The following is a 21,854-nucleotide window of genomic DNA, read 5'->3' on the forward strand; positions in this document are numbered from 1 at the left end:
CCAAACAGTTCTTAAAGTAAGCCATCCCCTCGGCCTCAGTACAGCAAAGGAAGGAAAGGAAAAAACGTGTATTGCTGTGGGCTTACACTTAAGATTTGAGTCAAGTATTAAAAAAAAAAAACCAGGGCCAGAGAAATAGCACAGGGGGGTCAAGCACTTGCCAGGCACGCGGTTTGACTGAGGTTCAATCCCAGCACCTCATACGGCCATCTGAGCCTCGCCAGGAGTGAGCCCTGAGTGCAGAGCCAGGAGTAAGCCCTGAGAACAGTCAGGGGTGGCCTCAAACCAAAAAAATAGTAAATAGAATAAAAAAGTTTTTTTTATAAATAATGTATATTAAACATATATTACCTATATAAAAGAACTGGAGTGATAGCACAGCAGGTAGGGCATTTGCCTTGCAAGCAGCCGACCCGGGTTCAATTCCTCCGTCCCTCTCGGAGAGCCAGGCAAGCTACTGTGAGTATCCCGCCCGCACAGCAGAGCCTGGCATGCTCCCCGTGGCGTATTCGATATGCTATAAACAGTAACAAGTCTCACAACGGAGCCGTTACTGGTGCCCGCTCAAGTAAATCAATGAAAAACAGGACAACAGTTCGACAGTGCTATCCATATAAAAATAGGAGAATCAGAAGGGGGGCCTGTTACTCTGCCTACGGCCAGAGGTACTAACACGGCACCAGTCATCCAGACAGAGGCAAAGGCCGGAGAACACTCTCCAGGAGCTCTCTGGAGAGATGACAGCCGTGAGACCAGCGCTGCGCTCCCACAGAAGCCGTGACATACTGGTGGGTGCCAGAGGAGGAAAGAGACAAAGACCAAGAGCCTCCCCCGGGGTACAGAGGTACAGCCGGTGAGCATTTGCCGTGCATGAGGCCCTCCCAGGTTTGATCCCTGGCACCCTGGAGAGTTCCCTGCCAGAAGAGATTCCTGAGCACTGGGCCAGGAGTAAGCCTTAAGCTGTGCTGAATATCACCCTAAAACAGAACAAAATGAAAAAGGGGGGGGCTTTCCTTCAGAAGGCCTGAGAAACAGCTGCAGAGGGACACTCCAGGGATAAGGGGGTTCCCGCGCCAGCCCCTAGAGAATGGGCAAGTGCTGGTGCCTGCCCCACCTCAGAGTGTGGTGTGAAGAATCCAGACAGGTCCTCCTGCTCCCCTGGCTGTTTCCTACAGAACGCTCATGCGGGCGTCAAGTCTAGGAGGGGCCTGGAATGCAGAGTCTCTGCCCGGGTGGAGCCCGCACCCACCCAGGGGCTGCAGGGAAAGGGGGTCAGTGTGGTGGCGGGGGAAGTAGGACCCGGACTGCCCGACGAGACTGGCAGGGAGGCTTCAGCCAGAGCAGAGGGCAGGGAGCCAGGCGAAGGCCACAGGAGCACTGCAGGGAGAGCAACAGCAGGGGGTGGGGCATGACGGCCTGAGTCTGAGATACCCAGCTCTCCCAGGATGCTACCCTCTACCTGGGCAGACTCCTGGTCAGCCAGTGGGGTTGAATCAATGCCAGAGAACAAGATGGTGAGGTGCTGACCAGAGCGACCAAGTGGAGAGCACCCCCCGCCCCCCCGCCGCAAGAGCTGAGCCATGGTGCAGCTTCATGACAACTAGGTTACGAGGTCTCCCACACATAGCAGGGTCTGGTTTGATTTTGGGCCACATCGGTGGTCCTCAGGGGTACTTCTGGTGCAGTGCTCTGGGGTCACTCCAGGCACTGCTCAGTGGACCACGTGATGCTGGGGACCAATCACGTGCTCCAGCCTGCTGAGCCATCTCTTTTGCCTCACCAGGAGTAAACGTACTAAATTTCGAGAGGCCAGGAATCTTCCTCCTGTGCCAACAAGCAATGGGCTCCTCAGTAAGCCGCTCCCAACAGGAGGACAGAAGAGGCCACTTCTTTGTTTCTCTTTTCTTTGTGGGGTACACGTGTTTGGGGCACATCTGGCAAGCTGAGGACATAATCCTGCTCTGATCTCAGGGATCATTTCTGGTGGGGCTTCAGGTACCATGTACAGTGCCAGGGAGCGAACCAGACTGGCTATGTGCAAGGCAAGAGCCCTCCCCACTTCCTGCCCTCCAGCCCCTTCCCTACTGGGGTGTGGAAGGGTGACAAAGTGGCCACTAGAAGGATTATGGGCCCTGGATCTCACGCCACAGGAAACCAGACCCTCACTCTGCCAAGTTAGGAGCTGCAGGGGTGGCTGGTTCCCTCCCGCTGACTCACGCCCTCAGGAGCTGTCCGGACTTGACAAGTCAAGTCTGACTACATATTATGGGCAGCAGCAGCCCCCAACCCTCCATCTCCCTTTGGGGACAGTTCTAATGTCCTTTATTTCTAACAGTGACATAATAGTAAATAAATGGATAAGCCAGAGTTTACTGGTCCCAATTTTGAACAGTAAGATCTTTACTAATTTCCCACCAATATAAACCATGGTATAACGGGCTGCTTCAATCAAGCAGTTTTTCCCACATTCCAGATTATTTCCTTAGGCTATATTTCCAGATTGAAGGGTAAGGCTACTTCCAAAGTAACATAAGACGGCATATAAAATAACACATAAATAGGTAATAAAAAATAATGCAAATATTTACATGCTAGAAAGAAACATAGGGGCAAGGTGTTTGTCTTGCCGGCAGCCGATCCCAGTTCGAATCTCCGGCACCACACATGGTCCCCTGAACTGCCAGGGATAACTGTTGAGCAAAGCCTGCTACAGCCCCGAGTACCGACAGGTGTGGCCTCAAAGCCCCTAAAATAACAGCAACAACCACCACAGTACTAGGAACAATAATAAAAGATGTAAACAGGAACAACCCTATAAACAAATACTACATAGCCAACCAAGTCAGGAGTCAGCGAACTACGGCCGTGGACAGAGTCTGGCCCTCCTCTGACTTTGTAAAGTTAAATTGAGTCACAGTCAAGCTCATTCACTTCTGAGTTGTCTATAATCTTCAACTGCAAAATTCCCCATTCATTCTGCCAGACTGACCCATTTTCTTTTCCAGTAGGGGACAGAACCACCATGACCAATTTACTTTCCTACCAGAAACATCAGGGACAGACATATGCAGGAAATGATGCATTTCAAGATAGCATGTTCCAGGCAGTGAAAGATCAAGCAGTAAAAGTAAGCAAGGGCAGAGCAGACCTGGATTGTTGATGGGACCTGACATTTGGACAATGCTATTAAGACAGATTGTATCTGAAGCCACAAAATTAACCTCAAAAAAATTCAAAACAATTTAAGTCATCCAAGGTCTGCTCTCTGGCCACAACAGAGTTGAATTGGAAACCAATAATATAGATAGCTGGAAAATCTCCAAATATCTGAAAACAAAATAGTGGATTTATAAATAATTCATAGGTCAAAAAACAGAAATAGAATCCAGAAAGTTAACTGAAGTAAAATGCAATAACTTGTAGGAGGACTGCTGGGGGGAATTGAAATTTTAAAAATGCCTGTAGTTTTATGAAGGATGGGATGTGTGTGAAGTGACAGTACAGGGAGTAAGGCGCTTGCTTTCTGTGCAGTTCCCTGGTTTGGTCCCTGGTGCCATCTGTGGTCCGCCTGAGCACAGAGCCAGGTAAACACCAGCTACAGCAGGTGTGATCCAACCCACCTCCATTTTTAATGATTTTTTTTTTTTTTAAATTTCAAAAGGATGGAGGTCTTAAACCAATGGTAACTGGAAAAAGAAGAGCAAGTCAAAATACACCGAAGAAAGGAGATTAAAGTTGGTCAAAGTAAAATTAATTTGAAATAGAAAACAGCAAAATAGAAAAAGTCATTGAAATGAAATGCAAATTCCCTGAAGGCAGTAAAACGGAAACAGAAGCATAAGTCCACACCTTCCAAATTCTGGCAATAAGGGTCTCTGCCCTGCAGGTTCCTTTGAGGATCAAGTTGGTAAAAAGAGCAAAAACTCTCACCACGTGCTTCACAGGTGCTTATAGCAGATGCTCCCACCACTGTGTTTGGATCTCACAAAAGGACCCTTGCAGTCCACCCTCAGTACCCACCCTCCTTTACATCGCCCAGACCTGGACCCTCAGACAAGGTCAGACCTCTGCTGGATTCACCAACTATCTCCAGAGCGGGGGAAACGGACCCTGAGCGCGGGAGGCATGCTTTCTCTCTGACGTGCACTGTTACCTGCTTTCCTGTCCAGAGTGGACAGGGCTTCAAGATGGCGGGAGGGAAGATTTTCACACGCCCCACTTTGTCGGTGAGTCCTCGGTACACCAGCTCCATGTACTGCTCCCGGGTGAAAAAGCACCCTCGGATGGTCATGTTCGCACCCGACACCATGTGATCCTGGATCAGCCCTGCCAATGGCTGACCGTCCTATGAACCAAAACAGACAAGAGAAGAATGAACTCTTTTCTTCCTCCTCACCTGCTCCTCTCAGAGCCCCGGCTGGCCGTCCCCTCGCTCACTGGGCCGTGCTTCAGGCTCCCGCCCCGAGAGCCAACTGCCCCTGAGCTTCTGCCTCTGCCATTTGCCACAGGGCTCCAGATCAGAACTGCTCTGAACTCATTCATCAGCGTTCCAGGCCTACTCTCCCAGACTCCATCTGGTCTTGATTATTCTAGTATAGCTCTGGCATTGGTACACAGCTTTGGTTAGGCTGCTGCCAGCTGTGTTCTTGTTTTTATAGTTTGGTTTTACGCTTTCGTATCTTTTCACACATTTCTGGTCTGATTCTCCACTCAGTCAGTCATCCATTCAGCAAATATTTATTGAGAGCCTAGTGCATGACCTGGGACTGGGTTTAAGCCTTTCCTCTGCTCCAGGGGCCCAAACAACCAACAGTCCTTCAATGTGCCCGGGAAGAGTTGGAAAGTAAGCAGAGGAATAACTCCGTGGGCACAGAGGCAACAGGAGAGGAGCAGGATGGGTAGTCTTCTAGATCTAGGGTGTGGCGGCTGGAAAGGAAAGGGTTAGGAGTGTATCAACATGAAGCTGGAGCTGGCAGGGAGGGAGGGTTCTGGCCAAAGTATCCCCAAGAAGGCCCTGAGGTCCACGGAGCAGAGGAGCCCGGAGTCCCATGTGACTGTTCCCTCGCAATGTGTCCTATGCGCACGGTGGCCGTAATGGCCGTTACCTACCAAGTACTCAGACAAAGGCTTTTATCCAAGTCCCAGGAATGGTGGACACAGTCCTCATTAGACTTTTCACAGCTTTCTGGACCCTCCACTTTCTCAAACCTCATCTGTAGAGGTTTGTGTTTATGGCAACGGAGGCAAACCAGAGCAAAAATAGTGACACTCACTGACATTCCTTAAGATAATTTTGCAAACTTTTCAACAGCTACGGGAACCCAAGGAGGGGACAGCTCTGTGCTTTGGATCAAAAGATTGTTATCATTAAGTTATCTGTTTAGCTCTATCCAATATTACGGATAACTGCTTCATAACTAAGGCCAAAGGAACTCACGAATGCAACCATGGAGAAGTGCCAGGAATTTAGCTACACATACTAATTCAAAAGCTAAAAAGGCTGCTTGCCAAATTGTCTAAATAAATAACCTTGGCAATGGGCTCTATGTAAACATCAAATAATTATTATAGATGGGCTGCAGAGGTGCTGTGGATGTAAAGCAAGATCGACTGAAGAAATAACCCTTCTCTTACGGAGACTCAGTTAAAACAGGAATAAAAAATAGACTCAAAATTTTGTTCCAAGATAAGGTCTTATTATGCTTGGGGGAAAACCCAAACCAATATTATGCATCTGACTCATCCCTTAGTTGTTAGGGGCAGATAGAGACTTTACCCTTTTGTTTCCTTCCTTTAAAAAAGCAAACTATGGGGCTGGAGCAATAGCACCGCGAGTAGGGCATTTGCCTTGCACTGGGCCCACCCGGGTTCAGTTCCCAGTATCCCATAGGGTCCCCTGAGCACCGCCAGGGGTAATTCCTAAGTACAGAGTCAGGAGTAACCCCTGTGCATCGCTGGGTATGACCCCAAAAGCAAAAAATAAATAAATAAATAAACAAACAACAACAACAACAACAACAACAACAACAAAAAGGTTCTGGGGGCTGGAGTGATAGCACAGCAGGTAGGGCGTTTGCCTTGCACGCGGCCGACCCGGGTTGATTCCCAGCATCCCATATGGTCGCCTGAGCACCACCAGGGTAATTCCTGAGTACAGAGCTAGGAATAACCCCTGTGCGTCGCTGGATGTGACCCAAAAAGCAAATAAATAAATAAATAAATAAATAAATAAATAAGCTAACTATAAGTAATATAATCTACTCGATATTTTCTCCTTTATTCAGATTTTTTTCCATGCCTAGAAAATAGCCTAAATAGTTAAACTGCTTTCAATGCAATAATCAGAAATTTTAGGGAAGACTGCTGATTAAAGCAATTACTATGGGTCTGCTTATACTTCTGAATTTCCTACACCTGCTTAGGATCAGGAAGACTGTCTCTCAGTTGAAAGTTCTGGGCCTTAATAGCTATCATATTTCACTTACGGTCATAACAAAAGGACATTACAATTAATGTCTTTGGGCAGGATGCTTGGAGAAGTAGGGAATTTTGTGGCTTGAACGTTCTAGCTGACTAAGTCAGTCAGGAAACCCAAGCCTTATTTAAATACTTCGTACTAAACTCTGGCTTCTCAATAATACAACAGGCAGAAAGGGAAAAATAAAAACCAAAGCTGAATCCAAACAGAAATATAAGTTTAACTTCTGAAAAAGAAAGTTTAAGCTTCTATTTAAAAAAAAAAAAAAGAACGTCTTTGTTAAGTGACAAAACCCAAAATAAATGTACTTTAATTAGTGCTGTGGTTAAGGAAGAAAAATAGAGGATGAAGTGGAATATAAGGAAATGGAGTAAGGAAGAAAAATAGAAACAAAAGGAAATTTACATTAAAAAAAATCGGTAAGTGTTCTCACAACCAGCTCTGGACCACTTAGGTTTATCTACTCCAGTGCTGCAAGTCACACTGCTTTTTTATAACCGTTAAAAACCATTCTCCCCAGTGACCAAAGACCCATAAGGACTAAATGACCCTTATCAAGAATCACAATCTCTTTCCCCTTCCTTCTTTGGTTTTTGGGCCCTGCCCTGTGGTGCACAAGTCGGCCTACTTCCGGCAAGTATGGGCTTGAGATTGCAGAGCTACGGCTTGGGCGGGTCCCCAGAGCTCTTCTCTCCGACAAAAGACAAGAGTGTGGCAAACCCTTGGATCAGGCCCTAGTAGCTCTTAAACTTTTTAAAGAAACCAGTGTGATGATGTACAAATCTATTTTCTACCTGTGTACTGCCCTAAAACTCACAGGCATGCATACTGCAGGGCACATGGACTTACACAGCCCCTTCATCCAATCCAAACCAACAGGGCACCCTGTTTCGCTGGTCTGAGAACTGTGGGGCACTTGACCCCCTTATAGCCAATGTCCAGGGTCACCTTCTCAGCAGGGACTCACCTGCTGCTCCCCAGGAATGACACTTGGTGAAAGGCCCATAGAACGGATCAGTCCTGGTGCCCTGCCTCGTCTAGCCTGTCCTGTTCTGGGGGGCTAGTAAAAACATGGCACTGACCGTGGGGCTCGAGAGTCACTGGTGTTGGTCTCAGTCCTGGCGTCACTACACTTGTGTTGCCCTGAGAAGGTTGTTATGAGCACTGATCACTGAGTAAGACAGCTGGCAAACGGCTGTGCACATAGACATTAGCGTTGCCTCCTACCACTGCTTGCTGCGGTCACGACGCTGCTGAGGCGAACAGGCAGGTCAGGACTTCTCATTTCCAAGTGTCTCTTCATACTCTCCCTTTCTTTTCGCCTATTCACTCATCAATACCCTTCTACGGGAAAAGGGGAAGGAAGGTCCCTAGTTACCTCACGGCGTCGGGAAGGGTGCCACACTGAGGTGGCGGGAAGGGCAGGGAATCGGAGGGACACTGTGCATCACCCTGGGGACAGCGGACTCTATCACCTCTGCACTAGGGTGACAGGCCCGCCAAGAGAAAAGGGCACACGGATGTGGGGGCTCTTCCTCCTAATCAGCTATGTATCCAGGGGCAAACTCTGCGGTTCCAATTCACCAAACCCAGAGTGGACACGAACAGTACCTTTTCCATGAGCTGGATGGAGACGGCTCTCGGGCTCAGCGCATGCTTTATTTCCAGGGGGCCCAAGGTCAATCCCAGAACCACACGGTCCCCCAAGCACTGCTGGGAACAACCCCTGGCCCAGGGCCAGGAAGAGAGTTCTCTTCCCACCATACCCTCACCACTGAGGGTACTTCCAAAAGGAAGAGGGGCAAACCACCTAGTCCAAGGACTGAGAGGAGACTTGGATGAAAGGAGATGCCACCAAAACCATGGTTGCCAAGTGGTGACACTGTCCTTGAGTATCAATGCTGGTTCTTTTTGACTGCGCATAAGCCACGTGAATGAGGTATAAGTGCATATCACTGTGCTGCAAAAGGCTTATCATCGGAAAGGCCTCGGGGTGGAGGGCGCTATGCAGGCCGGGAACGTACTCCATCAATCATGCTTCCTCTTGCAGCCTGGCTCTGGCCCAGAGGACCCCCCAGGAGCACATGCTGACTTCCGCTCCTGAACTCAGAATTGACCAGGCCAGGGAAAAGCAAATACATCCTTCCATCCTATGGGTCTCTACACGCACCCGTCTGAGGACTGATCTGAGAAAGAACTCCAAGGAGACACCGTCAAGTGCTCAAGGGGGGTCTAGTCTAACCCCCTTGGGGTTAAGCGGTCTCTTAAATCTCTAGTCAGACCGTGAAGGATCAGTTACCCACGGGCCACTGAGACCAGGAGAGCTGGAATGATAGCCAGGATGCTCATGTTTGCCAGAGACTGCTAGGTCACATCCAAGTCTGCAGCCACTAAACTTAACGAGGTGCCAGCCCTCCATCTGAGCAGTCAGCGAGTGACAAGGCCAGCTGGGAAGAAACCAGGCCCTCTGCCCCCACATGCTCTTACCTCCGAGCTGCCTGCTCACCCCAAGAGCTGACAAGGGCCCACATTGTGCTGGTAAGGGCATGGGATAAACTCAAGGCCACCTACCTTGGGGACAAGGTACTGCTGGTCTGTGCAGGCCAGGATGTAAGCTTCGGCCCGACCCAGCTCACTCTGGGGGAAGTGAGCATTCATCTCGTCGCCATCGAAGTCCGCGTTGTAGGCCTTGCAGTTGGCATAGTGGAGCCGCAGGACTTTCTCTTCGGGCAGGATGCGGGCCTGGTGTGCCTGGATGGAGGGTCTGTGCAAGGTGGGCTGGCGGTTCAGCAGGAGAATGTCCCCATTCTTCACGTGCCGACACACCTACCGGGTGGAATGGAAAAGGGGTGGTGAGCCCGGGCGACGCCAGAGTCATCCCAGTCAGCCTGGCTTGAGTGTGGAGTCTGGCCGGCTCTGGCTGTACTCAACTAACAGAGGAGGGATTCGAGGTGGGGGTCTAGAGTGAGACCCTGAGACATCTTTAAGAAATATCTCCCAGGCTACGCGGACCTGTTGGGAGACAGCCCCCAGCGCAGCAGAGCCCCGGTCCTGGCTCTGGCTCAGAGAGCCAAAGGGCAGTGGAGGGCCGAGGTCCCTGCCCCATCGTCTGCCTTCCTTACAGAGATGATTGGGCTTCCCTGGCCCTTCAGGAAAAGCTCTGGACAGAGCTAGAGACAGAGCATCACAGATGAGCATGGCACCCTAGCCTTGAACATCTGGCGGCCTTTTGACCCGCACCCCCTCATGAGACTTGCTCAAAAGATGAATTCTGGAATATAGGAACACCTGGCCCAGCATTATACAGCAGAGCGAGGGCAGGCACACTGAGCTCAAGATTGCCAATTTCGGGGCCGGAGCGATAGCACAGCGGGTAGGGCGTTTGCCTTGCACGCGGCCAACCCGGGTTCGATCCTCGGCATCCCATATGGTCCCCCAAGCACCGCCAGGAGTAATTCCTGAGTGCAAAGCCAGGAGTAACCCCTGAGCATCGCTGGGTGTGACCCAAAAAGCAAAAAAAAAAAAAAGATTGCCAATTTCAACACTTCTGACACATTTTGTTGCATGTGAGACACCGAGAAACTCACACTGCCACCAGTCTCTTGGGGAGGCACAGTGACAGAAAGAACTGAGGAGATCAACGGTGTGCGGGGCTGGAGAGACGGAACAATGAACGGGTCGGGTGCTTGTCTTGCAATCAGCCCACTGGGTTCGAGCCCCTGCACCCTGAGCTCCACAGGAGAGATCCCTGAGCCCACAGCAGGAGTAAGCCCTGCGCACAGCTGGGCCTGGCTCCAAAACAAAAAATAAAGAAAAAGAAGCCTTAAGCCTTGTACTGACCCCTACCAGGTACCTGTTCCATGAACTACCAAACTTTGTAAATGATGAGCAGAAATGCTACTTAGAAACAACAACAAACAGGGCCAGAGAGATGATGGACTCCCATGAGCTAAGGGGCTAAACACCTGCTCTGCTTGAAGGAGGTCTAGGTTGGATCCCGAGGCACTGCCAGGAGTGACGCCAAAACAACAAACACCAATGCAGGGCTGGAAAGAACTCAACAGGCTGCGTGCATGAGCCCAGGGGGAACCCCCGGCACTGCTGTGTGCAGGAAGGGCTCCTCCGCTGCAAGTCACCTTGAAGTCAGCGCAGTCAGTTTGGGGGACACGGCAAACTTGGAGTCACGGCAAATGACTCCAAGACTGGTGTCTTCTTATGCTGCCCTGCCCCCAGTTTTGAGGCTGCACCAGGTTACAGAGAAAGGCCAGGGGTTAGTAAGAAACACTCCCCAACTCCCCCTGCTCATCCTAACTCTGCTGCCAGGAATTCCTCTAATCCTAGCAGGCCCTCGAGAGTTGCTCGCCAGTCACCCTCCTGCTCCCGTGTGTGTGAGCCTCCCCTCACGTGTCAGTCTCCAGGGCAAAAGGAGCTCCAAGGAGCATCCAGCCAGCACGTACCAGAGCCTGAGCTGACTTCCCAGGTCTTGTGCTTCACCCCTCTAGGGAGGAGCTGCCCAGGACCTGTGGTTCGGCCCAGAACCCCAGGCTGGGCATTGGAGCAAAGGCGCACCAATTCGAGACCTCCTTCCGTAAATGCAGAGACTGCAGATGGAGGGCACCCGAGCCAGCCAGCCAGCCAGCCAGCGGCCAATCCAAACAGACGCCAAACCGGTGCCAACCCGCACCCAAGGCCCCCCTCTGTCTCTAAATAAACACCGCAGCAAAGATTAATGTGCCGCAGTGCCTGTGTCGGAGTTCTCAAAGGCAGATCCACAGCCAAAGATCTGTTTCTCGTAGACTACGGGTCCAGCTGTGAAGTAAGACTCTGCGGTCTCTTGGCCATTTCCTCCACACTTACACGGCCCAGGGGAGGGGGCTAAGATTTCACACCTCGGAGGAAACAGGTCCCACCAGCCATCCACGCCTCGGTGAGCCAGGGCTGTCCTCACCCACATCTGGGTGTTCCCTTCCCAGCCCTTCAGGGCTTTCCTCATCCTTGAGCAGCACCAGACGGGAGTGTGAGGTGTTTTTTTTTTTTTGTAAAATCCTCCTTCCTTCCACCTGTTACAGTGACAGGGGTTGCAGGCTTGGCTCTGGTGCTCACCTGCGGCTGCAGACTGCAGCTGTCTGCACCCACCTCACACGCACCAGCCACAGCCCCTAAGTGTTTTCAACCCTCATTTAACATCACAAACTGGGCCCAGGCAGAGTGTGCCTTGCAGAAGACAGGAGTGATGGAGCAGCCCTGCTGTGGACCTCCCTGCTGGCCCTCAGGGGCGCTCGTGGTCCCCTTTAGAGTCCCCATTTGGAGCCCTGACTCGTGATGGACTTCTTGCCAGCCTCCTCCACGTACTGCCATGCAGGGATTTGCACTAGGGGCCCAGCAAGTTGCTCTTGGGAACTCAGCTGGAAGCCAAGAGAAGCTGCTTCCCTCCAGTAGGGCCGTGCGAAAGGTGGGCCTCAGGGCAGTGGCTACAGCAGCCCCGTGAGTTCATGGGATAAAGACTAAGTCACTTGCATTTTGGGCAATGCTGGGTTGTCCTTGCTGCTCCTGCAGGGATCACACGTTTTAATGAGCCACTCCCACAACAGTGCAACTGAGGCACACCCGATTCCATCACTGTGTCACTGTCACTGTCATCATTAATTGCTCATCGATTTGCTGGAGCAGGCATCAGTAACGTCTCCATTCTGAGACTTGTTACTGTTTTTGGCATATTGAATACGCCACGGGTAGCTTGCCAGGCTCTGCCGCGCGGGTGAGATGCTCTCGGTAGCTTGCCGGGCTCTCCGAGAGGGGCGGAGGAATCAAATCTGGGTTGGCCGCATGCAAGGCAAATGCCCCTACTACTGTGCTATCGCTCCAGCCCCCAATTCAAGCACTAATAATTCTATATTGCTTCTCTCTTTCCTTTGTTAAATAAATCATTTGCATGGTCTATTAAACAACGTCCTTTTTGTATAGACACAAGAAGACAGTTAATGCTATGCTATGTCACATGGGAGTTAATTGACTCCAAAATAACATTTACTCCTGGGCATCCACATTTACTTGACTTAAGCCTCAGCTGCCCTTAGTTCCTAGCACCCCAAAAGCAGGGTCCTGAGGAAGGGACTGGATGGACCCAGGACAAGCTGTGAGCTACCCTGGCATTGAAATGGACCAGGCCAAGCGCCATAATACTTAACAATAAGTTCAGAGCAGGGTCATGGACACACACAGATGAGCATAACTAGAGTGTTTGGGGACTAGGGCCCTGGCATCAGTCTTAACTCTAGACAGCTCCTCCATAAGTAAGTCTGCGATCTGCCCTGGAGGAAGGAAACACTCATGGCATGGTGGCCAGCATCTGATGCTAGCTGGCTCTGAGGCTCTTCAAGGTCAAGAGCATCAAGTCCCTGCTTGACGTCTTTGGGGTGTCAGGCAGGAACTGACCAAACCCCTGGTCACACCTGCCCACTACTCACAATCTTGGTGCCCTGGGGCTTCGGTGCCCCTGTGGCGGGCGTCAGGAGCTGTTTGGCGACAGCCTCCCGCTGGGTTTGGTCCACCGCGCTCAGGGCCGTGCGGCTGCCGTCCTCGTTGATGACCATGGAGGCCCCGGGGTGCACGTTAGGGCCGTTGATGACTGCCTGCCTCAGTTCCTGTACGTTCCAGGGGGTGACTGGCTGCGGGTAGGTCAGTTTGGTGGCAAATACCTGGAAACAAGAAGTGGGTGTGGAAATTCAGAGCCGACAGAAAAGGTTACTCGGACCCAGACCGAGTGCTGCAACAGGCTGTGTGAGGCCTTCCCGAGACAGGGAGGCCCTGCTGGGGAGGACACAAGTGGCCTCTCTCCTCAGGCCACCCCTTCCGGTCACACTCCCTTGGGAGGGACCTGAGAGCTGGGCTCCTTTCCCGGCACGGCCTGAGGAGACACCTGAGGCTTAAGTGTTCCACAACATTTTAAACTATTCCGATACTTCACTTACCAGCCAATAAATTCACAAACCCTGAAGACAGGGACACAGATGGCAGCTTGAGGGGCCAATACCAGGCCATACCCTGACGCCACAGACGTTACTGGCTGCGGGGCCCTTGTCCTGAGCCCAGACATGGCCCCGGAGTCTCTTTATTCGGCCTGAGATGAAACCGACTGTTCCTGGCACGTGAGAAGAGGGGGCTCCTTTATACGAGACCCGCATATGCCAGAAGATCAGGTTCCATGCGTGAGTGGGCTTCTGAGCTAGAGCGTAAGCCTGCTGATGCGTGCCCCCATCCACACTGCACCAGGGACTCCGGGAGGGCCCGTCCTAGGATGCTGAACTCTGTCCAAGACTCTGGACACAAGCCCTCCGCCTGCCCTTCTGCCCAGGCGCGAGCACCAGCTGCCAGGGCGTTTCTGCATTAGGGTGTCAGCTGGGGCACAGGGGTGTGTCTGGTTCACTGCTTCCTCATCTTGTCATCTTACCTTCCTCGTCACTGCTTCACATCTTGGCCCAACCCACTTAGCTGCGTCCCCTGGTAACACCTCTCCAGAGCACACGGGGAGCAGACGCGGCCACCTCACCGTGGGCTGCGGCACGCGCTCTGCGCCAGAGGCACTGTGAGCGGCAGCCCTTGGCTACCACAGAAAGTAGAAGGCAGCTGCTCTAAGGGTCTCCCGGAAGCGACTGCCCAGAGGGGCACCCCCCTCCCCCAGCCCCTCAGCCCCAGAGCCAGGAGTGCCACCCCTCGGTCATGTCCTTCCCTGCCCTGTGACTCGGCTTTCAGGTGCAAAGACCCCTGACTCCCAGGGGGCGAGGGACAGAGGGACCAAGTGTTCCGACCTTGTCCCCTCACCTGTGCTGCTGAGCGGCAAGGCGGCAGGCCCAGGGGACGGTGGCGGGAGCCCCTGAGCTCGGCTCCCTCCCAGCGGCGCCCAGGAGGCAGACAGCGCAGGGCAGGCAGATGAGGCGCCGCACAGGGAATTGAACCAGCTTCATCTGACCAGCTGCTGGGTCCATTAAGGAGGAAGCTGATTACGGGGCTAATAAACATCACACCCTGCGCTGGCCGCGCAGTGAGAAAAGGCGGCTGGCTTCCTGAGGAAGCCCAACGGGAGGAAGGATGGGAAGAAAAACAAGCCCCTGTGGCTGCTCTGGGGGCTCACGCCCCTTTGCCTCCCTGCAAGGGATCACATTCCTGCTGCCAGACAAGAACACGGGGTAGAAAGCTTCCTTTTCCTCCCCCTGTAATGTCTTTAATCTGACTAGGTCTTTTTTCTGGGGGAAGCACACCTGGCAGTGCTCAGGGGTTACTCCTGGCGGTGTCCAGGGGATCAGATGGGGTGCTAGGGATCGAACCCAGGTTAGCCATGTGCAAATGGCCTACCCACTGTCCTGGTCCCCAGCGCGACAAAGAGATCATATTGCAAGGACAAAGGGCTGGGGATGTGGCTAAGGAGTGGAGCAGAAGGCTCCAGGCTGCATCCCAACACCGAGCAGCCCCTGAGCACCCTCGCAGCAACCTAGCGGCCCAGAAATGGGCTTTCCTGTGTCCGGCGATGCACCTGGTGTGCAGCAAGCTATCACAGCTGTACAGCTGCCAAGGGCCTTTCCTGGGGAGTGACAGAAGCGGGCCCGGCCCGAGACCCCACAATCAGCCCAACCCTGCTTGAAAACCTCATCTGCATCCAACCGCAGGGAACAGAGGCGCCTGAGTACACACCATGGGGATTCCAATTTCGTTGGTGTTGATGTACATATCTGGGCAGATGACCGAGCGGGCTGCGTAGTCCACACGCTTTCCCATCATGTGCTTTCGGAACAAACCTTCCTTCTTCTCTAAGATCTTGACGAAAGAAGAAAAGAAAGAAGGAAGAAAGGAGTCAAATATATTATTTTTTTCTCTTTGTTTTTTGGCCACACCCCTCTGTGCTCAGGGTTTACTACTGGTTTTGTGCCCAGGAATCACTCCTGGTGGGCTCAGGGGAACGATATGGAGTGCTGGGGATCGAACCAGGTCAGCCACTGGCAAGGCTAGCGCCCACACATTGTACCATCTCTCCAGTCCTCTTGGTCATTTTAACTTTTTTGTTCATTTGTTTCTGGGAATTTAGCTGCTCCAACTCACATCCTCATTCGGACTGGGACAGTTTAGTTGTGCCAATGGGTCTACATGCCCATGAGATGAGAAACCCATACCAGAAAAAACCCATACACAAACAGGGAGAACATACAAACTCCACGCAAACAGAAAGAGATTCTTTTTAAATGTCATTGTCACAATGAAATGACATCGAACAGAACATTAGTCAAAGACCGTCTTTTTTTTTTTTTTTTTGCTTTTTGGGTCACACCGGGCGATGCACAGGGGTTACTCCTGGCTCTGCACTCAGGAATAACTCCTGGCGGTGCTCAGGGGACCATATGGGATGCTGGGATTCGAGCCCAGGTCGGCCGCGTGCAAGGCAAACACCCTACCCGCTGTGCTATCGCTCCAGCCCAAAGACCGTCTTTCTTAACCCCTCCAGCTAGCAACGGGAATCCAATTTATCCAATTTCTGATTTGCTCACCTGCCTGATACCAGGAAATTTTTCCATCATCAATTTGTCCATCTCACTATCAAACACAATATTGACATGGCTCTGAAGGCGAATCCAAATGTTATAAAGTTTGTCTGGGAGGGACTGGCCGGGCAGCAAACCCAGAAAGGACCGGTCCATGGCAACGGAAGCATCTTTCTCCTGAAAGACAGAGTAAGAAAACAAACATGATGAGAAAAAACACAAAAGCCAGGCTTGATTTCATTTCTCTTTTGGAATCCAACTCAGGCAAATTTTGAGTTCCAGGGTTTACGTCTGTGTCTTCCAAACCGAACAGATGGGTGGCAAAAGTTATTAATGACAGTCTGGTCAGTCTGAATCAACAGGACCTCAGTCCCATCGAAGTCCAGCTAAGCCCATCTCTTTCTGGAAGTAAAAAGAACTTAATCTTAGAAGCAGGATGTGGGGGCCTGAGCAATAGGGGTTTACCCTGTGTCCAGGGGACCAGATGGGGTGCTAGGGATTGAACACAGGTTAGCCATGTGCAAATGGCCTACCCACCATTCACCCAAGGTGAATGGTGGGTTTACCTTGTACTCGGTCGCTCCAGGTTAAATCCTCGGTATCCCATATGGTCCCCTGAGCACTGCTAGGAGTAATTACTGAGTGCAGAGCCAGGAGTCAGCCCTGAACATCACTGGGTATGGCCCCAAAAACAAGAACAACGACAACAACAACAAAAAACAAAAAGGAGAGGAAAAAGAAATGAAATAAAAAAACAAAAACAAAATAATCCCCCCCCAAAAGACAACACAAAACCAAACCCCCCCAAAAAAGTACAAGCAGGCTCCTCTCTTTTCTATCAACAATTATTATTATTACTTGGATACTTTTACTATATTTTTATTTGAGGCACTGTGATTTACATATTCATGACCGAGTTTGAGGCATTCATTGCTCCAGCACCAATCCCTTCACCAGTGTCCACTTTCTCCAGTAATGCCCCAGTTTCCCTCTCAGCCTCCTGCTGGCCTTTGTACAGGCACCTTTTCTCCTTTTCAGCTCTGTGGTTTACAATACGGTTACAAAAGTGTTATGGTCTCACACGTAACACTTCCAGCATGCCCGCTCTGGAGCGGCCACTGCATCAGTCACAGTGCTCCCCTCCCTGTCCTTCCCCCACAACCCAGGGCCGCTTCCCACCGAAGGCCAGTTCTCACGTTATTTCTATTGTGCAACACATTAATGAACCCAAATTCTAGGCTCTAGGTTTCAGTCTTACCCAGATGACAATAAAGAATAGGCCAGAACTAGGGTTTTATTTGACCCTCTTCTGCTCCACTTTTTTTTTTTTTTTTTTTAGGGGCCACTCCTGGCAGCGCTCAGGGGTTAGCAAGGCTATACTGGCAGTGCCGGGGAGGGCTCACAGTACCAGGGACTGAACTCAGGGCCCCACACAGGCTAGACATGTGCTCAGCACCTGAGCCATCTTCCAGGCCTTCCGCTGAGCCGAAGGTTCAGCTTGGGGAGGATCCAATTCAAGACTCCTCTGACAACCGCTCACATCGTTCATGGTTGCTGGCAGGATTCGATGCCTGTGGGCAACCAAGGTCCTTCATTCTAATTTTTGTCATCTGTGACTCGCCCAGCACGCACCTGGTCATCTATGTATGCAGGAAGGTAACCAAGCAGGTGGCTAGGAGTTAGCGCCTTTCTTAAGGAAGGTGCTGGAGCTCCTTGATGTTTAGTTCCTAAGACAACCCTAGAACTTCTGGAACATTAATACTCTTGCTACGGGAGCTCTACTGTCCTGCCAGCTAACCAATTCCCATATAGAGTTTCAGTTCTATTTATGGCTATAGAAAAAGCTGATCAATTCCCAAAATGCAGGTGAACAATTTTCTGAAAGGAACTTTGCCATCCAGTCTTCTATGTTCTCAGTTCCCAAGCAAGACATGGCAAGTTCCAGGGCGATCTCCAAGGTTCACTGGAATAAACAGGAACTGACCCTTTAACTCTTTCTGTCCCTTCTCTGCCTCCTCCTCCTTCCCCCTCCTGCCCAAAAGACAAACCCTAAGCCTTAGGCTACCTTAAAGCACGGCCTACTGACTTCTATTTTCTACGGCCACCGACTGTCCCCATTCGGCTGAGTATGAGAGAAGACACAGGCCCCACTCCCGCCCTTCACTACCCACTAGAGTGAGTCACAGGAGAAGAGAAACCAGCTGGTGTTTTGGGGGGAAGGCTGGGAAAGGTGGGCGAAGATCCAAGAACCGAGATGTCATGTGACTCAGAAATCAAGAAGCGGGGCACTCCTCAGTCCTAAGGAATTACAGAGGGGTCTTCTTCAGTTACTTCGAAGACAACGATTTCTGCTCTGGTCACCCCCAGGGACGCAGGCCAGGCCCTCCCTCACTGCCTGCCGCTGCATGACCTAGCTCAGGGTCTGAGGGAACGTGGGGAGGGGAGCTGTATTTTTAAGGACATCAAAATACCATTCTTATTCCATTCTTATTGTCTCTGGCCTAGGGTGGTCATGCTGTGGTCTTATCTCCCAACTGGACTTCCATAATTTTTTCATAGATGGAAAACTTTTCATTCACTTAACCTTTATTTAAATATATATATATATATATATATATATATATATACACACATATATATATACTCACACTGGCAGAATAGAAAACAAGCCAAGCTGAAGAATCCCTTGGCAGTGGAAGCACAACTGTCCAGGACACAGACAAGTGGCGCCACCTGGTGACCAGCCCAGCTCCCTGCAGCTGGGCAGTGCCTTTCCTATTGGCTGGGGAAGACCTCAGTGATCTTAGTCTCCTGTGTCTGGGATTCATCTTTACAGTAACCTCACACACTGTGGGGCTAGGAAATGCGGGCTAGGTCAAAGCGGATTCGACTCCAGCCTCATTGAGAACGCTGAGACCCCAAACCCGGCAGTCCTTCTCTGGGGAAATCTAAGCACCTCCAACTGCCTTCCTGTCCCCAATGCTAAGCCTCAATGTGTCAAAACCACAGCAGTCCAGTAGCCCAGAAGGGACACTAGGAGGCCAAGAAGAGCAGGCTGTCCTTCTCAGACAAAGGTGGGCGGCCTCGAAGCACCTACGTGCAGGTGTTCACCACAGGCTATCCACACTGCCTATCAGCGAGGGGTCTGTGAGATGAAAGCAGCTAGCTCACGGCTCGCTGGCAGAGGCACTCTGGCTCACACGCTGCTTCATCCTGCCTGTCCCCAGATCCCTCCACCTGAGAGGTGCCCAGAATTCCCAATCAGCATCCCCCAGCACGGCATGGTTTTGCTTCCATGTCATGCGGAAGTGAAGAAGCACTAGGGCACTGGTACCACCCACTCCCAGGCGCTCTGACCTCCTCAGGGGCACATTCTGCCACCTCCTGGGGCAGCTCCTGTTCCTGGGCCATCAGTGCCAGCAGCTTCCGGATGAGAACGATGTCCTTCATGACTGCCTGCAGGTTCACCGTCTGGCCATTGGTGAACATCTGGTCCCCCAGGCGATTAACAGGGCGGTATCTGCGGGAAAGCCATGGAATCAGAGAGCACTCAGCATGGGAGAAGGAACACGCTCTTCAGAACATCACCCAACCCGACTAGAAGCAACTCACACCCACCAAACTCAGAACAGCCAAGAGAACAGACAAGGCCCTGTGAGGCTCAGGACAGACCCCCAGGAAAGTAACTACCCCACATTTCTGTGTCTTTTTCACCCATCCACACATTCCCAGAGACCAACTAACGGGCATTACCTTGAGGGTGGCACCACCAAGAAATCCAGGAAGAACATACTGGGATTGAATTTGGACTCCATGCCAACATCTGCCAGTCCCGAAAACAGGTAACTCAGAAAGAACCCTGTTTGAAAAGCCGAGAAGACTGTAAGGGCACTAATGGAGCATCACTCATACCTGGCAGTGTTTGAGGGTCATTCTTGGCCGTGCTGGGGACCATAAGGTGCCAGGAACAGAAGCTGGGACAATGCACCCAGTTCTGAGCCATATTCCACCCCCCCTGCTCCTTCTCACCCCACCTACGCCCACACACATGCAATTTATTGAGGGGAAATAATCTGGGAGTAGTGCTGGATAGGCAAAGGACTGAGGAAAAGTTCTGCCAGCAGGAGCCCCAGATTCAATCCTTTGCAATCATAGTGTCCGTGAGCACTGCCAGGTGTGTCCCCAAACCAAAACCCAATAAACTGAGCTCCCCAAACACAAGAAAATATGCAGCTTCAGAGCATATTCTCTTTAAAAATGAGAAAACACACAATCCCCTATAGATGGTGAGTCTACACACAGAGGGGACACAAGCTGGTTGAAGACCATTAGGGACAGCAGGGTCTGGGCAACCCACTGTGTCACCACCCTCGTTACCCTCCTGCCCATGACTTGGAGCCCAGACACTCTCTTCCTCTTTTTAAGAGTATTTTAAAATAAGGGGAGCCGCCAGCAGGGCATCCCGGCCACCACTGCTCCCCCCGGTTCAGCACTCACTGCCACTGGGGGCTCCAGTAGCGTATTATGGAGAAGACTCTCCCTGAGCGCCAACTGGCTGGATGGAGGTTTGTGCCCCTGGCCAAGTTCTGCTGGACTGGTGGCTGGGGCCCGCTTGGAGCACCCAAGCCAGATCCAGTAGCCGCCCTGGCCCTGGTCCCTGCTGGGGTTACTGCCGCCGTCACCTCTGGGGCCAAGGGCACAGCACTGCCAGAGGGTCAACCTGGACGCGCTGGGCGAAAGCATCAGCTGCCTGGTGGTGTCCTCGGGCTTCCAGACATCCCAAAGTCAGTGCTTTGTCTCTGGCCGGACTCCGGACTCCAACAACATGGGACCAACTTTTCCAAGAAATTAAACCACCAAAATTCAGGTATACAGGAGCCATGCCCATAAACCACCTCCAGCGACTCAAATAAGTCTCGAAAGAGATAAAAAAGATGCAGTCCATCTTCTTGGACTGGCTGAGTGATCTGGAGCACAGCGGAGAGGGGTGGGTTAGCCCAGTGCCTGTCCAGAGCCCCCAGCATCTGCTTGCTACCATAGTCCAAAATCGCCACCATGCCCCCTGCCAGACCTCACTGAGATATTAATCTGCTGAAAATTCGGGTAAGAGGGTTTTATGACTGAAATCTCCAGGCTTCTCTTGGAGTTGGGATGCTCCCCCTACCTCCTGTACTTCTGAAAGCCCTGGCAGTCACATCCACACCCCAAAGCTGCCAGCCAGTTAAAAAAGTTATTCCGGCTGTGTCATCCTGATAAAAATACTGAACTCCCTGAACAAACATGACGACCTCTTAGTAGCTGTACTGCAAACCATAATGCACAAAAGGAGGGAGGAGAGTGAGGGGAGAGAGGGGAAAAAGGAGAGGGGGAGCGGGGAAGAGAGCGAGGAGGGAGAGAGGGAGAGAAGGAGAGAGAAAAGAAAAGTGTCCATCATGGAGATAGGCTGCTGCATGTGGAGGGGCAGGGGTGGAATGATGGTGGGAAGGAAACTGGGGACCAATGGTGGTAAAAAATATACACTGATGGAGGGATGGGTGTTGGAACACTGTATGACTGAAACCCAATCATGAACCGTTTTGTAATGGTCTAGCCCATGTTGATTCAAAACAACAACAACAGTAATAGTAATAGTAATAATAAAATAAGGGGCAAAAAGTCAAACCTAGAAAAAGTCTTTTGAAAAGCAAAGCCAAAACAAACCCTATGTAGATGCCAACAAGATGGGTTCTTATGGGGATCAAAGTTTAAGTTCCTGGTGACCTTTACAAAAACAAAACCAAAAACTACAGAGACAAAGAAGAGAATGAGCTAGGGCCCATGTAAAATGAATCATGACAGTCTGAGTG

At 51.3% G+C, this 21,854-nt stretch overlaps 1 protein-coding gene across 1 annotated transcript in view; it reads right to left on the bottom strand.

Moving 5' to 3' along the window:
- POLR1A (RNA polymerase I subunit A) overlaps window positions 1-21,854 on the bottom strand; it is a 57,621-nt gene that overhangs the window by 24,511 nt on the left and 11,256 nt on the right. The window contains exons 8-14 of the mRNA XM_004612092.2: window positions 19,762-19,867; window positions 19,366-19,528; window positions 16,015-16,185; window positions 15,167-15,289; window positions 12,946-13,176; window positions 9,050-9,304; window positions 4,154-4,345 (exon numbers count right to left, since the gene is read on the bottom strand). Coding sequence (XP_004612149.1) covers window positions 4,154-4,345; window positions 9,050-9,304; window positions 12,946-13,176; window positions 15,167-15,289; window positions 16,015-16,185; window positions 19,366-19,528; window positions 19,762-19,867 — 1,241 coding nt within the window. The remainder of the gene's footprint in view (window positions 1-4,153; window positions 4,346-9,049; window positions 9,305-12,945; window positions 13,177-15,166; window positions 15,290-16,014; window positions 16,186-19,365; window positions 19,529-19,761; window positions 19,868-21,854) is intronic.

Source organism: Sorex araneus, chromosome X (genome assembly GCF_027595985.1).
Source record: "Sorex araneus isolate mSorAra2 chromosome X, mSorAra2.pri, whole genome shotgun sequence".
Lineage (NCBI taxonomy): Eukaryota > Metazoa > Chordata > Mammalia > Eulipotyphla > Soricidae > Sorex > Sorex araneus.